The sequence below is a fragment of the Emiliania huxleyi genome (assembly GCF_000372725.1).
Source record: "Emiliania huxleyi CCMP1516 unplaced genomic scaffold EMIHUscaffold_1, whole genome shotgun sequence".
Classification (NCBI taxonomy): Eukaryota; Haptophyta; order Isochrysidales; family Noelaerhabdaceae; genus Emiliania; species Emiliania huxleyi.
The window spans coordinates 640,137-654,930 of NW_005202428.1; the positions used below are offsets into that span (position 1 = coordinate 640,137).

General features: G+C 66.1%; 5 protein-coding genes across 5 annotated transcripts in view; 3 read left to right on the plus strand and 2 right to left on the minus strand.

The window, feature by feature from the left end:
- Positions 1 to 370: 370 nt before the first annotated feature.
- Positions 371 to 1,143, plus strand: EMIHUDRAFT_431718 (hypothetical protein). Its single transcript, XM_005793956.1, has one exon. The coding sequence runs from the start codon at positions 427 to 429 to the stop codon at positions 892 to 894; it is 468 nt and encodes a 155-aa protein (XP_005794013.1). The 5' UTR covers positions 371 to 426; the 3' UTR covers positions 895 to 1,143.
- Positions 1,144 to 1,503: 360 nt separating this feature from the next.
- Positions 1,504 to 3,634, minus strand: EMIHUDRAFT_193956 (hypothetical protein; the record flags this gene model as incomplete). The annotated part of the gene is made up of 4 exons (XM_005793957.1): positions 1,504 to 1,615; positions 1,687 to 2,478; positions 3,039 to 3,429; positions 3,628 to 3,634. 4 exons carry the CDS (start codon positions 3,632 to 3,634, stop codon positions 1,504 to 1,506), a joined length of 1,302 nt encoding a protein of 433 aa, XP_005794014.1.
- A 3,146-nt stretch (positions 3,635 to 6,780) lies between these two features.
- Positions 6,781 to 7,787, plus strand: EMIHUDRAFT_193960 (hypothetical protein; the record flags this gene model as incomplete). Its single annotated transcript, XM_005793958.1, has 3 exons — positions 6,781 to 6,891; positions 7,036 to 7,392; positions 7,467 to 7,787. 3 exons carry the CDS (start codon positions 6,781 to 6,783, stop codon positions 7,785 to 7,787), a joined length of 789 nt encoding a protein of 262 aa, XP_005794015.1.
- Positions 7,788 to 13,170: 5,383 nt separating this feature from the next.
- Positions 13,171 to 13,929, plus strand: EMIHUDRAFT_193962 (hypothetical protein; the record flags this gene model as incomplete). Its single annotated transcript, XM_005793959.1, has 2 exons — positions 13,171 to 13,458; positions 13,759 to 13,929. 2 exons carry the CDS (start codon positions 13,171 to 13,173, stop codon positions 13,927 to 13,929), a joined length of 459 nt encoding a protein of 152 aa, XP_005794016.1.
- Positions 13,930 to 14,270: 341 nt separating this feature from the next.
- The window catches only part of EMIHUDRAFT_94843 (hypothetical protein), a gene marked incomplete at both ends in the record, with an annotated part of 1,932 nt that continues 1,408 nt past the window's right edge, over positions 14,271 to 14,794 (minus strand). Inside the window, one exon of the mRNA XM_005793960.1 lies at positions 14,271 to 14,515. Coding sequence (XP_005794017.1) covers positions 14,271 to 14,515 — 245 coding nt within the window. The remainder of the gene's footprint in view (positions 14,516 to 14,794) is intronic.

The window sequence follows — 14,794 nt, forward strand, 5'->3', positions numbered from 1 at the left end:
TATTCCGCGGCCAACACCACCACCGCCGCCTCCGCCGCCGCCCTCATCGCCCCCACCGCCGCCTCCTCTGCTGCAACCGCCTTGCCCACCTTGCCGCCGCCCCGCCACCGCAAAGCGCACGTCGTTGGCGCCCTCTCCCTGGCCGGCGGGCTCGAGTCGCTGGCAGGCTCGCTCGAACAGCTTGGCGAGGGCGCCTCCGGCGTGCGCGCGCTGCTCGGCTGCCTGCACATGCACAAGGACAAGGCCGAGGACTCGAGCCGCTTCGCGTGTGCGCTGGACGTGGCGGCGGCGCCGCTCGACGCGCTCGCCGCCGCCGTGTCGCGGGTCGAGGAGCGGTCGGGCGTGGTGCGGGCGGCAGCCTCGCGGCTCTGGGACGCTCTCGAGGCGACGTTCGCCGGGGAGGATGCGGCGGACGGACCCAAGGAGATGGAGGACCGTGAGGCGGCCCTCGGCGTGCACGCCTGCCTCGCGGCGGCACGGGGAGGGGCGAGCAGCCCTGCCGCGGGAGAAGGGGGTGCTTCGGCCCCGCCCTTCTCGTCCACGCTGCGCTGCGTGCTCCACGCGAGGCCCGCGGCGCCGCTCCTCCACCACCTCGAGGCGCTGCTGCTGCCACCCCCGCCGGCGCTCAAAGGCGGCGCGGCGACGGCGGGCGCTCACGACGGAGGACGCGACCTTCTATCTGGATGGAGCGGCGTCGCGGCAGAGCTCGCCGAGGTGACCGGGCTGCTGAGCGCCGCCGCCGCCGTCCGCGCGTCGCCGCTGTGGCCGGAGGGCGTGGTCGTCGATGTGGACGACGGCCGCCTCTGGGTGTCCGCCAACCTCAGCTTCCGGCCCGGCCGCACGGTCGAGGGGGAGGTTGCGGCGTTCGGGGCGCTGCTCGGCGCCGAGAACTGACGACGCTAGGTGGTGGCTTCGCCGCTCTCGCTCTCGCCCGCAGCCATTCCGCCCGCAAACGCCACAGCGGGAAGGAGTCTCTATTGTCGCGCGTGAAGCAGTGAGCAGAAATGTTGAGCGCATGCACATCAGACTCAGCCACATGTCTGCCAGCGCAGCAACTACTCCTGGTACGGCGCGGCTACTGTATGGCCCATGTCCATGTATGGTGTGCTAGCACCTGTTGATTAATTAATTAAATAAATAAATAAAACGGACACCTCTACTAGGAGATGGGTAAAAAGGAACAGGTCCCCGCCCTGCGGTCTTTGTGCAGGGTTCTTTGTGGGTGTGGTCTGCGTCGTCTGGCGACTTGTCCTCCATAGTCGGTTGAGGTTGCCGCCCAGCGCCCTCCTCGTGCCTCTTCCCAACGTTCCCTCGGCGGTCGATGCCGTCTGGTCCGCCTCCGCCGTCCCCGGGTCTGCCCTGCCCTCGTCTGCACTAGCTTCTGTTTCGTCATCACTGGCGCCTCTCCTCTTCTTTCTCCTCTTCTTGCATGCTTTGTACATCGCGTCGATTCCTTTTCGCGTGAGCACCACCCTGAAGCTCGCCCAGCAGCGGAACCGCTCCCTAAGTCGAAGGAGCATCATCAGTCTCACCCACTTCGCTCGCTGCCCACTGTCTCCGCTCCCTCCCGCTTGAGCTGCCGTCGCGGTCCTCGTTCGTCCCACTGGCTGCTGGCCTGTCTGCACGTTGCCTCCGTTATCCCCCCTCCTCCGCGACTCCCTCAAGGCCGGGCGGGCCTCCTTCCACCCAGCGAAGAGCTTCCTCAGCCACTCGATGTGTTCCTCTCTTTTCATTATGCGCGCCGTTGCTTCATCATTGAGCTGTATCCACCTCTGCACCGCTCCCGTCGCCGCCTCGGCCACGACTTGCAAGTTCCTCGTGACCCCGGTGCCAAGGTCCCTTCGGCTCTTCTCCGAGAGGTCATCTACCAGTGCTGGCAACACCCCCCCGACTGCGGGGGCTAGTGTATCGTACCCGTCCTCATCCAGCACCCTGTAGCGTGAGCCCTTCAGCGCAGCGACATGCGCCATCCTCAGCGTCTTCAGCGTATCCTTGGAGTCGGGTGCCGCCTGTGCCACTTTGCTGATCGCCGTCCCTGTCTGCGCTCGCGCTACTCTGAGGAACCATCTGGCCTGCTCCCTATTCCCCAGGCAGGCGCCGCTAAGCACGTGCGCCATTGTCGCTCTAGGCGGGTTCTCATCTTCCTCGGTCCATTGCTGCGCGGCTTTCCGCACGATCGGACACAGCGGGTCCCGCTTTAGTGCTGCCCTCCTCGCCGCGTCCCTCGCGGCCTTACAGACGAGGCAGCCCCTGAGTTCGCTCCTTGTGGCGGCGCCCGGGGTCTCCCTCCCCGCCTCTCCCCGCATGATCCTCTCGTGGTGCGCTCCGTGTGGCACCCCCGCCTGCTGCCGCACCCGCGCTCCCATGACGGTCTTTGTCACCACGTTATGATCATCCACATCGGCGAAATCAATCTCGCGCTCGCCGTGCTGATCCTTGATCCGCTGGCGCTTGTCCCATTTGTGTCTCGTCGTTCCCCTGACCACGTCGCTCCACAGCGGCCCCGTCACCCCTGCCGTGTGCGACCCAGCCGTGATCTACCGCTCCAAACTCGGGACTGCCCTGAGCAAATTTGGAGCAGACCAGCTCCATGCCCGCCGCCTTCTCCTTTGCAGTGCAATCGCACACGAGCATCTTGGTGACGACCGTGTCGGACACACGAGCATCTTGGGGAGTGCGACACGGACGGAGGCGGCGTGGAGGGAGGCACAGACGGCGGTGCGGAGGGTGGGGTGGTGGGCGGGGTGGAGGGCGGAACGAAGGTTGGCGTGGAGGGTGGCGTAGATGGTAGCTCAGAGGGCGGCTTGGAGGGTGGCGTGGAGGGCGACGCTGTGGGGCTGAAAGTAGGCGAGGCCGTCGGCGACGCTGTGGGGCTGGCGGTAGGCGAAGCCGTCGGCGACGCTGTGGGGCTGAAGGTGGGGCTGAAGGAGGAGGGCGGAACGATGGGTGGCGTGGAGGGTGGCTGAGAGGGGGGGGTGGAGGGTGGCTTAGAGGGCGGTGGTGGCGTCGGAGGCGGCAGTGTGGGGGGCGGCGCCGACGGGCCGCACTCGGAGCAGCCGTTGCACCCCCCCCAGGTGCACTTGTCATCCCAGGCCTGTGTTTTGTCCTCACAAAACGGCTTGCACGCATTGCAAACGTCCCCGCAGGCCGAGCAGCCGTTCCATGAGCACTTTACTGACCATGGTTGCGTCTTGGTCTCACAGAAGGGCTTGCACTCAGACTCGGCGCCGCACTCGGAGCAGCCGTTGCAGCCCGCCCAGGTGCACTTGACATCCCAGGCCTGCGTCTTGGTCTCACAGAAGGGCTTGCACTCAGACTCGGCGACGCACTCGGAGCAGCCGTTGCAGCCCGCCCAGGTGCACTTGACATCCCAGGCCTGCGTCTTGGTCTCACAGAAGGGCTTGCACTCGGACTCGGCGGACTCGGCTCCTCATCCCTGAAGCCACCTGCAGAAAATGCAGGCGGTGTTGCCGCAGCGCGCGGGGGCCCTGCCGCCCCAGGGGGAGGCGCTTGGCAAGCCTAGTACCCTGTGGCTAGCCCCTGGTCGGCTTAGGGTACCCCTAGGGTTCTGAGGGCCGCGGATTGTTTTAAGACCTTTTGAGAAATGAGGAAGTTTGGGGGCTTAACTTGCCATTTAAGAGATTGCAGGCACGGGGGGTCCCTCTTTTAAGACCGTCTAAGAAAATCGGCCTCGCCGGCATGCGTCGCTGGGTTCCGCGCCGTTTTCTCCAATACTGGGTTGCCCCCCCTTGCCCCACCACCTCGTGTGTGTGGAGAAGTTTACCTTACCTTCAAGGTACCTTACCTTACCTTCTCCAATACTGCCGTTATTAGGCACAAACCCGCCTCCGAAGACACATATGTAAGTCTGGTGCACTGGCAGGAGCCATACTCGCATAGGGGACGCGTGCTAGCTGACTGTAGCCAGCTTCCCGTCCTCCGGCGTCTACCAGGAGCCTCCCGGACGCCATCGACCTCGGGAGCTCTCTCCCGCACCGTTTAAGCATTTAAGACCGTTTAAGGAATCGGCGGCCCAGCAGCAGTATAGCAGCTTTTAAACCTGCCTACGTAGGCAGGTTTTAAGCCGTTTAAGCCGCAGGACGCAGGTGCCCCAGGGCCCACCGTTTTAAGCCTAGGGGTCCCCTAAGCTGGTCGGTCTCTCGTGTTTTTACTAAGGCACGAACGACGCAAACCCACACCCCAGCACAGACCACAGTGGTCAGTGCGCGCGCGTGCACGTCCATGCGTGCGCGACCCGAGCACCCGACACCCGAGAGAGATTTATTGTCTAGGCAATACTGGCTCTGCGCACTGCGGGTCTGGGGAGGCCTCGCCGCCTGGCACTCAAACATCAGCCCCCCAAAGGGGAACCGCGCCGGCTCCTGTGAATCAAAAAAGAATTTTACAACCCCAGTCCCGTGCCCAGTGTCGTGCAAAAAAGGATTTTACGACTTCTCCCTGTTGACAACCGCCCTGTCTCTTTTCTCCCAGTAAGCTAAAAGTACAGTAGGCTCAAAAAGTAGGCGCGGGCCGGGGGCACGACGCACGTCCTCCAAAAGAGAGCACCGTCCATGTCGACCGAGCTCGAGCGCCTTCTCCGCCGCTGGCCGCAGGGCATCAGTTTCCTTGAGGTGGATGAGGCGGATGAGGCGGATGAGGCGGAGGACAAGGCGGATGATGCCACCGCTGTCCTGGAATACGTCTATCAGCGCGTGAGAAAGATCATCCGTGCTGCCGATCAACGCGGCCTTGCAGACGCCGAGGCGCGCAACCGCAGCCTTGGAAAGAACTTTGAGCTCCGCGGTGCACACGAGATCGTCCAAGCCATGGGCTTCAGGCTTCAGGGGGAAGGGCTTGATCGTCTCGACATGGAGTACGTGCTGTCCTCCGAAGTACCCCTCCACGACCTGCGGCGCAGCTGCGATGTGCTGCGCCATGCACTCAAAACGAGGTGGGACCCACCCGCGCCCTGCGGCGGGCGCTACTCGACGCGCCTCGCCATGCTGTCCCACGAACAGCTGGTCACGCTTCTCGCCACCGCCGCGACGGGCGACTCCGCCACTCGCGCCAGCGTCGACGACGCCATTCTCAGCACGTGTCCATCATCGGTGACGTGGGCGGAACTCCCCGACGTGGCGGTCAGCCGCATCGCCGTCATGCTGGAAGGACGCCGAGGCCTGCTCTGGTGCACCGTCTGCCGCAACTTCCGCGCAGCACAGCCGCCCGTGCGCGCGCTCACCATCGGCGTCAGCCACGAAGTGGGGCTGCTCCCCCCGGCGGAGGAGGGCGATGGCCTCGTCATCCGCTTCCGGAACGACGGCCTTCTCGCGCACAAAATCATCGAGTCGGTCGCGGCGCGCCACGCCAGCGAGCTGCGCCGCCTCTCCTTCGTAACCCTCGTGCACTCGCCGGATGAGCCGCTACGCCGCCACCCAGAGCGCCGCCACGGCGCGCACCTCACGGGACTGCGGCAGCTGGAGATCGTCCACGCGTCGGCGGGATATTCTGGGCCGTACCCGCGGGAGGGTACCAACACGCTGGGGCGCTGCGCCGCCGAGCTGATTGGCTCCGTTGGTGGCACGCTGCACGAGCTCTCCGTCCGTGCGACCACGAAACTGCGCGTGCACGACCTGGTTCCGGCGCTGCCGCAGCTGGGCCCGAACTTGCGCAAACTGCACGTCGACCTGATCCCGTTCACTCCATTTCGCGCATTTGGTAGCGGAAAGCGCGAGGACACGGAGTGGCTGCGCGCCGCGGCGCGGACGCACTGCCCGCAGTTAGACGCTCCGGTGCTGGTCGCACACCGCGACCCCCAGCCGCACTGATCGCGAGGGCGCCGCGGAGGCGGCGGCGTGGCGGCGGAAATGACGGATCGCCTGCCGCGCTGCCGCGGCATGGCCGTTCCGCGCCTGCGTGGGGCGTTCCTCTCTCTCGTCATCGTGCGACCGCCGCTGGCCGCGTCCGCTCGTCGCGCCCGCGCGCGCCGCCCGCGTGCGCCCAACTCCTACGCGACGCTGTGTCGAGCCTCTCTTCGGTCTGGTGTGGCATCGTGAGCTTGCCGGTCCGGTCTACCGTCGGTCTGGTGTGGCCATGCGTCGTGCGCATGCGCATGCGCCGCTTGGCACGTTTTAGTCGTTTTGCCGGCTCTGGTGCCCGTCCGCTTGGCTCGCTGCGTGTGCGTGTGGCGGTGTGGGTGCGCGCCCGGGCCGAGCGATTTTGATCTCTCGGTCAGTGGGCGCCCGCCCGCCGCCTCTGAGAGGGTCGGTCCCCCTCTCGACACCAGGGCTCAGACCGTGATAACGTGTGCAGAGCAGAAGAGAGTAATCTACACAACGAGACCACAAGATGCAAGAGGCACTGAGGGATCATTGGCCGCACATGGACGCTTCATGCAGCACGCAAATTTGGAGGTGCCCTGTTGCCACCCCCACTCTGAGCACTTGCCGCAATCGTACTGCACGTACGACGCGACGCGTTGGCGCCATTGCGCAGGGCGCGAAGCGCGCCGACACCTTTGCGAGCATCGAGTTGTACACGCGGTGCACCTGCGGGTACGGTCGGGATGGAGGATGGAGGGGACTACTCGGGCGGCAAAGGTGCACACGCATGGGCCGAGGCGTGAGAGGCGGGGTGTGGGGGAGCGCGCACACCGAGGATGGTCGCGTCGGGCAGCGTGCGCGCCTCGTGCGTAAGTCGACCCAGAAGCGGTTGTGTCGCCACGAGGCGGCGGCGGCGGCCCAGCACCTAGCTGCACAAGCGACAGAGCCTGCGCGGCCGAGCATGTTTGCCAATCTCGCTGCCCGCACATCGCAGCAGTCGCAGGAGAAGCAGCAGGCCGCAGTAACCGCCGTGATCAAGGCCGTCACCGAGGTTTTGCGCGATGCCGGCGATGTGAGCGATCCCCCGGCTCCCCACCGCCCCAATTTCACCCGCACTTGTTCACCGTTCGCCTGAATAGAGCTCTTCCTTTCCTCCCCCTCTCCGTCACTCCGCCGCTCCCCACCGCGAGTCACCGCTCCGACTTTCACGTTGTAGGAGTTCCTTCTCGCAGAAGAGATCACGGCCGACTCCTTCCTCGCGCCAGGCGACATGGACCTTCTCAAGCTGAGCCAGGCCCTCCAGTGCCACTTGGGGAATGCCGTCCTCAAACGCGTGCTGCCAGAGGCGCTCGACGAGACGAAGGTGACCACGCCCCGGGCGCTGGCCGAGTACCTGCGGCTCCCAGAGGTATCGTGTGCGCCTCGCGTGCCGTCGGCCGAGCATGGGCGGCAGATGCGCGAGCTCGTCGAGTTGAGAGCGAAGCTCGTCGACTTTGAGTCTTTCCTAGCGCGTGTGGACGCATCTCTCCAGGCTTTGGGTGAGGGTGACGCCGACCGCGCCGAGCGAGAGAAGGTCGAGCCGCTGCAGCACCGGCGACGCGAGGCGATCGCTCTGCTCAAGACAAACTTCTGCAGCTCGAGTCTCAGCTCCGCCCCTTCGGTCTGGACGCCCCGCTCGTCGCGACGCTCGACGACGCGTCGGTGCCAGAGGCGAGTCGCCTCAAGGCTGCGTGCGAGGCGGCCGACGCGCAGGGTCGTCTGATGGTACTCGGCATGGCGACCGATGTACAGCAGTCGGCTAAAGAGCATGCCATCAATCGCGGATTGGTTGACGACATCCTCTCCCGTTGGCGGACCGGCGCCGGCACCGCTGCGGGGAGCGGCGAGGCGTTAGCAGGCGAGTCATCGGAGGGTGAGGCGTCGGAGGGCGAGGGTGAGGACGCCGTTCTATTTTTTTCTAATATGTAACAAAAAATTAATATACGAGAGATAGCTCTGCGAGATCACTCGAGATCACTGGAGATATCACGCACAGGTAAATCACGGCTACGTCGCTCAGAGGTAGAGGTAAAGGGCCCGCGGCTGCCCAGAGGTAAAGGTAAGAGGGCCGCAGGCCCTCAGAGGTAGAGGTAACCTAGACCCCTCCTACTCGGCCCTCAGAGCCGAGCGCGGTCGGTGGCGGCGGCGGCGAGGCGCGAGGCGGTGGCGGCGGTGGTGCGGGCGGCGGGATGACAGGGGAGGCGGCGGGATTGACAGGGGAGGCGGCGGCCACGAGCGGAGCGGCGCGAGAAGGGGGGGGGCGGCGGCGAGGCGCCGGTGAGCGAGGCGCCCGCGCCATATCAGAGGGACGCGCCGCTGCGAGATGGAGGGCGGCGGTGACGGAGGCGAGGCGCGAGGCGGCGGCGGCGGCGGCGGCGGCGGCGGCGGCGGCGGCGGCGGCGGCGGCGGCGAGAACGGCGGCACCGAGTCTCGGTGAGCGGCGGCGGGAGGAGGAGCAGCGGCGGCGCTCGCTCGCTGTTGACGGGATTGCTTTTGAGCCTGGGAGCCCATGCCACTGCGACCGGCGTGCCCGGGAACGGAGATCGCGCGCGCGCCGCCACTCACGACGCGCGCGCGATCTTCGCGGAGTCGGGTCCCCAGAGGGAAGCGGTCTTCTCGGCCGACTCTAGCGGCGCGCAAGGAAGCAGGCGCAGCGGAGGCGGCCTAGCACTGGCTCGGCGCCGGGCGGTTGCGCTGCCCGCGAGCCGCGTCCTGAGCCTCGGCAGCGCGCTGCGCGGCGCGGCGCTCGCGCTGCTTCTGTGCCGAGAGCGGCATGATTCGCCAGCTGAAGCTCCAGACTCCTCGGGTCCGCGAGTTGCGCAGGTCACTTTGCGCAGGTTGAGCGGAAATTGGCGTAAGCGTCTGAAAGCAGTCTTGGGTGGTGAGCCTAGTGCGGACGGTTTTTTTGCGGTATCTTGATGTATCTCTCCAATATCTGACCGTATCTCCCCGTATCTCCTCACAATTTCCCGTATCTCCCCGTATCTGCCCGTATCATCTGCCCGGATCTCGTATCTCCTGGTATCTCCCGGTATCTCCCGGTATCTCCCGGTATCCCGCCATATCCCGCCATATCCCGCCATATCCCGCCATATCCCGCCATATCCCGCCACGGATACCGCGAAAAAACCCGTCCACACCCCAGGGATTCCTGCAGTGGTACTCCAAGTCCTCCTCCTCGGTGGCGAGTTTTTTTTGTGAGTGTCCTGGCCGTAAGCGCTCTATTCACGGGCGGGAGGGACGGAGTTCCTCGTGAGGCCCCACGGCCTGCCACGCGTGCAACTGCGCATTCCAGTTTGCCGCCCGGACGGCTCGTTGTGGACGTCGACGTGCGCACGTATCATGTGTCCCAGGATACGTGGCACGCGGCGCGGTGCGGCGGCGTCACAAATCCGACCACAGAGCACCGGGACGCGGTCGGGCGATCTAAGGCCCAGTGAGGCGTATGCATTGCCCATCCAGGGCTATCACCTGGACCTATCAACAGGCGCCTGCGGCGCCGTGCTCAGCCTCAGGAGCTGCTGCTCCAACCTGTTCACATAAACGCACAACCCCGGGCCCGAAATCGGGGGATGCCCCGCGCGCCTGACCCAGGCGCGAAAACGAATCTGCGAGGCGTGGCCGCTCATGCGGCCCGATGGGGAGGAGCGGGGCGGACTACGGGGATCGGCTTCTTACACAGCCCTTCCCTGCAGCGAGCCCCCCTCCAACCCACCTGCGCTAGATCTCGGGGGGCGCAGGGGTCACACCCGACGACCTCGGGAACTAGCCGGGGCAGTCGGAGAAGGGGCAACTCCGTGCACTGACTGACGGTCGGCCGTCAGAAAACACGCCTCCGTGGCTCGCGTTACACCAATCCTCGCTACCCAACGCGGCCAAAGGATATCCACCTCTAGAACCTCGAGAAATCGCACAGAACCTGTTCACACTTCCGCACGGCACACAGAACAAGGCCATCCTCGGCCTCCGGAGGGCCCCCGGCCGCGGCGCAACCTGTTCACAATTGTTCACAATTCTGTTCACAATTCCGCACGGCACAGAAGGCTGAGCGCGATGGACGCGCACGTTTCGCTCCCGCCGCATGTCGGCCCGGCACACAGGTACTCCAAGGGCACGTGCGGCCCAATCATCCTCCTGCTGCGCCACATGGGCAGCTCGGCCCTCCTGCGCGCACTCCCGTGGGCGGCGATTGCCGCAGGGTACACAGTGACGCTGCACACCCAGGCGAGTCGCCCGACGTGTGCCTCCGCCGCGCCAGACCATGACTGTCGCAGCCAACAACACTGCGCATTTGCCCGCAGGTCGCCTGCAACTCGTGGCCTTCGTTTTGCGGAAACGGGCACCCGGAGTGGACTGCCGACACAGCGGAGTTCCTCTTCGTCCACACCTATTCATACCACGCCATCCTGCTCGCCTCGGGCTTCGGCCTCGTCTTTCGGCTCAATCAGTCGCTCGGTCGCTACTGGGAGTCTCGCTCCGCTGCGCAGAACATGGCCGCAAAGTGGTGCGATGTCCTCTCGATGGCGCTCGCCTTTGACGAGCTACCCGACGCGACCGGCTGCCAGGAGCGCGAGTGCGCGCCGTTCGCGCGCTGCGTGACGCACCTCTGCTCGCTACTGCACGCCGTCGCGCTGCACACGCTGCGCGGCGACCTCACCCTCGGCACTCTTTCCCCGTATGCCGCGCCGCTCAGCCCGCAGCGCCGCGGCGTCCGCGCCCTGTTTTGCGGCGGCCGCGACGCGCTTCGCCGCGAGAGAGCCGCCGCCGCCTTCTCCGCCCGCAATCCGATCGCCGTGCTCGGAGGCGTGACCGCCGCCGAGCGCGCGCGGCTCGCCGCCTCGGCGGAGCGGGTGCACGTGGTGATTGGCTGGCTGACGAGGCTGCTCGTCCGCCGGCGAAAGAGCGGCGGCCTCTCCGAGGCGGAGGCGGCCTTTCCGAGAAGCGTCCACAGGGACGTGCCGTCGGCAAGTCCTTGTAGGCGGCCTCTCCGAGGCGGAGCCGCCCGTGGTGTCGCGCATCTACCAGGTCCTCTCGGATGGCACCTTTTGGTACCTCTCGGCGCTCAAGGTTGCCGACACGCCCTTCCCCATCCTCGTCGCGCAGCTCAACGCGGCGAGCTGCCGCAATCCCCCTCCCCCCACCCCGCGCCGGCGGGGGCAGTTCCACGACATGTCCGCGGCATGTACCCCGTAGGCGACCTGCTACGTCAACCTCGCGCTGCTGCCGGTGATCGTCGCTGACAAGGTCGCCTCCGTCGCCCTCGGCGCCGTCATCTCCTTCTTCGGCGTCGGCTTCCTCTTCAGCCTCAACGAGGTTGCGAGAGAGCTCGAGGACCCGTTCTCCTCCGAGCTCGGCGTGTGGATGGGGATCAACCGGCTGCACGTGCCGCTCATGCAGCGCCACTTCGACGAGCGCTGCCTCGCCCTCGGCGCCTGCGGTGTGGGCGAGCTCACCGACCTCCTCCTCGCAGACGCCGACGCCGAGGGCGAGGAGCAGCTGTACGCAGATTTCCTCGCCGACGCGATCGGGCCGAGCGAGGAGGGCAGAGCTGCCAGAAAGGCGGCGCCGCGGGAGGGCGGCAGCGCGCCCGTGTGAGGAGTGCGTCGAGGAGTGCGTCGGGTGAGGCTAGCTGCAAGGGATGAGGCGTGTGTGGACTGTGATCTCTGGTGTGCGCGCCGTCCACTTAGTTGTCAGTCTCCCGGTGTGGGGCTCTTTTGGCCCACTTTATTTGTATAAAGGCCGTGGTGTTAGATGTGAAGCGTATGTATGCTGTATCACCTCGCTCGCACGTCGCCTCCGCCCTCCGCGCTCCGGCTCCGCGCAGTCTCTAACGCGCTCTAATACACAAGGGGTAAGCATTTTAAGGTACAAGTATAAGCTCCAGGGTGCAGTAGGCTACGTTGGCCCTCAGCCCGGGCCTACACAGTCATCTCCTCCGCTGCCAAATCTCCGTCGGGCCCTCCGCCTCCACCGGCGACCCAGGACATAAGCTTGAGCTTTTGGCGGCCGCGCTGCAGCCGTCTGATACCAGCCCCGGGCCCCGAGACACCGCGGCCTTCAATGCACACCACCTCAGAGTCCGCGCCTACAGAAACAGATTGACGGGCTCTGGCACACCCAAATTTCCACACCCACCGAGGCGCATCCCGCGCCTTGTCGTCGGGTGAGCACGATGATTTCGTCGCACGGGGACCAACGCAGCGGCTTCGCCTTGTCGGGTGGGTTCAGCACCGTCGAAAAGGACGAAAACTTCACCCCGAATCGATAGACAGGGTCCGGGTTTCCGGGGGCGGCGGTTGCGGCGGGGGCGGGGGCGGCAGGGATGGTATCTCTGCTTGCTTGCGGCTCGACTGCGCGTCGCCAGCCCAGCAGCAGCCCAAGCCCTAGGGCAGGGGCGGAGGGCGAGGGCGGAGCGGAGGGTGGGATGGGCGCCAAGCGGGAGGGAGCGAACGGAGTGGAATGCACAGATGGGGGATGGTGAAGGCGGAGGGGCAGAAAGGGGGGAGGGCGGCGGGAGGGCGGAATGTCGGGATGGGTGGGCGGCGGGTGGTTCGGTAGGGCGGGGGGAGGGTGAGGGGTGGAGGTGGAGAACGGTGGGGGCGAGGGGCGGCGAAGGAGAGGGTGGTGGCAAAGGGGTGAGCGAAGGAGAGGGTGGTGGCAAAGGGGTGGGCGAGGTGGAGGGCGGGGGGGCGGCATGGGAGAGGTGGAGGGCGGAGGAGGCGTGGGCGAGATGGAAGGCGGCGGAGGCGTGAGCGGCGGCGGCGGCGGTGGGAAGAAGGTGGAGGGTAGCGGCGGCGTGGGCGAGGTGGAGGGCGGCGGCGGCGTGAGCAGCGGTGGCGGCGGTGTGGAGGGGGTGGAGGGCGGCGGCGGCGTGGGCGGTACGGCGGCACGGCGGTAACGGACGGCAGGGGGGGCGGCGGGCTAAACGGCAAGGGCGGCGCGGCACGGGGAGGAAGGAGCGGCACGGCAGGGAGGAGCAAGGACGGCGCGGTAACGGCAGGATCACGGATAGGCGTGGCACGGATAGGAGCGAGCGAGCGGCTAGGTGGCGGGAGGGCGAGGCGAGGGTGGCGGCGGGTGGATCACGAGGAGGTAGAAGGTCTGGCGCGAGCGGCGGAGCGAACGGCGAGCGAGCGGCTAGGCGGCGGGGGGCGAGGGTGGCGGCGAAGATTTTTGAGCTATCTTTGATGGTAGGAGACACCCCAAGCACATGGCACATCGCTCTCGGGAAGACATCCCGCACACCAGCCAAAAGTCAACCCTGCAGCCACGCGCCGAGCAAGACACGCGGCCGAGACGTCACCACTCACACATGGGCGACCTCCCTCACACATCTGCTCTGTGGAGTGGCGTCGGTGCGGGAGAGAGCGCCGAGAGCCGAACCAGAGCCAGCGAAGCAGTCGCGTGCGCTCAGTCACTGCGGACCATACTCACAAACGTCCTGGAGCAGCCATCAAAGCTGGAGTACCGAAGGCTGAGAGCGACAGGCGGTGCTTTCGAGCGTCGTGTCGGCCGGTGCACGGGCGGCCTGGCGGTGCTCCGCGCCGCCGGCTTTGAGCAACAGGAGCTGGCCGGGGCCAGCTGGTGGACGCTGCGAGAGGTGCGGATCAGCACAGATGTGGAGACGATTTCCCTCCCCTCGCGCGACCTTCCCGGAGCCTGCACTTAGGTGAACGAGCCACTACTCTTTGCCATCCGCAGGGAGATCGACCTCGGCCTCGCCGCCGCAGCGCGGCTGCAGCACGAGGCGGCGAGGCGGCGCGCGGCCGGCGAGGCCCCTGACGCTTGCTCCTCCGCCGCCGCGGGCGACACGCCGTCACCCCTCCCCTCACCCGCGCCGGCCGCGCCTCGCCATCACAGAGCCGCGCCCGCCGAGGTGCGCGCGCAGTACTCGCTCCAGGTGAAGGCGCGCGCGGCGGTAATGCGGATCGCAGACCGTCAAGCGAGGCAGCAGCAGCAGCAGCTGGGGGACGCTTGGCGCCGCAAGCTGCTGGCGCCATCGCTGCTACATGTGCTATTGCTTGTACCAGTCTTAGCCGCGTTTTTGTACGCATATGCCCAATCGCCGTAATCGGCGCCCGGGCGGCAAGCCTGGGGGCGCCGCGCAATTTGATCACACATGTTCTGCAGTTCAACGGTTGTTTTTTATTCGTTCTGCCATAAAGCGAAAGCCACGCCAAGGCGAGCTGCAAAGGCGCAAGGGCACACATTTGAAAAAGAAAAACGAGACATATGGAACAATTCACCGCTCCCGCCCTCCATGACCTGTTCTCGTCGAGATCACAAAAGAGTCGTGAACACAACGACAACTCATACGTACAGGCCACCAAAGGGGTTCGGCCAGAGTTTTGTCGTGTGCGGAGCTTTCTGGGGCTGCGGTCAAGCCACTCGCCCCCCCTCGCGCGGCGTCACTCACGTGGCGCTGCCGCCGCCCGTGAAGCGCGTGATCTCTGGCGGGCCGGTCGAGTAGCGCCACTGTCCGCACGCGACGCAGTGCGACTCGGCCTTTTCGTTGCGAAGCGTGCACGTCTTGCAAGCCCAGCCGTCGAGCGCCGCGCCCGCAGCTGGCAAGGCGCGATCCACAGGCCGGCGCGGGGCCGTGCCACCTTGCCCCGAGGCCTGCGGCCGGGGCGCGTCGCACATGTCGCAAGTGCCGCCTATATCCCAACGGAGAGGCGGCAGGGTGGGAGGCGGGGGAGGCGGGGGCGGGCGGTGGGGGGGGGGGGGGGGGCTAAAACTTTCGGCCCCCCTGCTTTATACAAACTGGCTCGTCCGAATCCCCCTAGTTCTTCCAATGATTCCTCTGCTTCCGTCGTCCCCGTTTTTGATGCCGCCCCCTTTTCTTCGCCTTTTTTTAGAAGTCCTTCCTAAAGCTCTCTCCGTTGCTTTTCTATAATTTTTCACTAACCTATAGTTTATCATTTTTTTCACTTCTC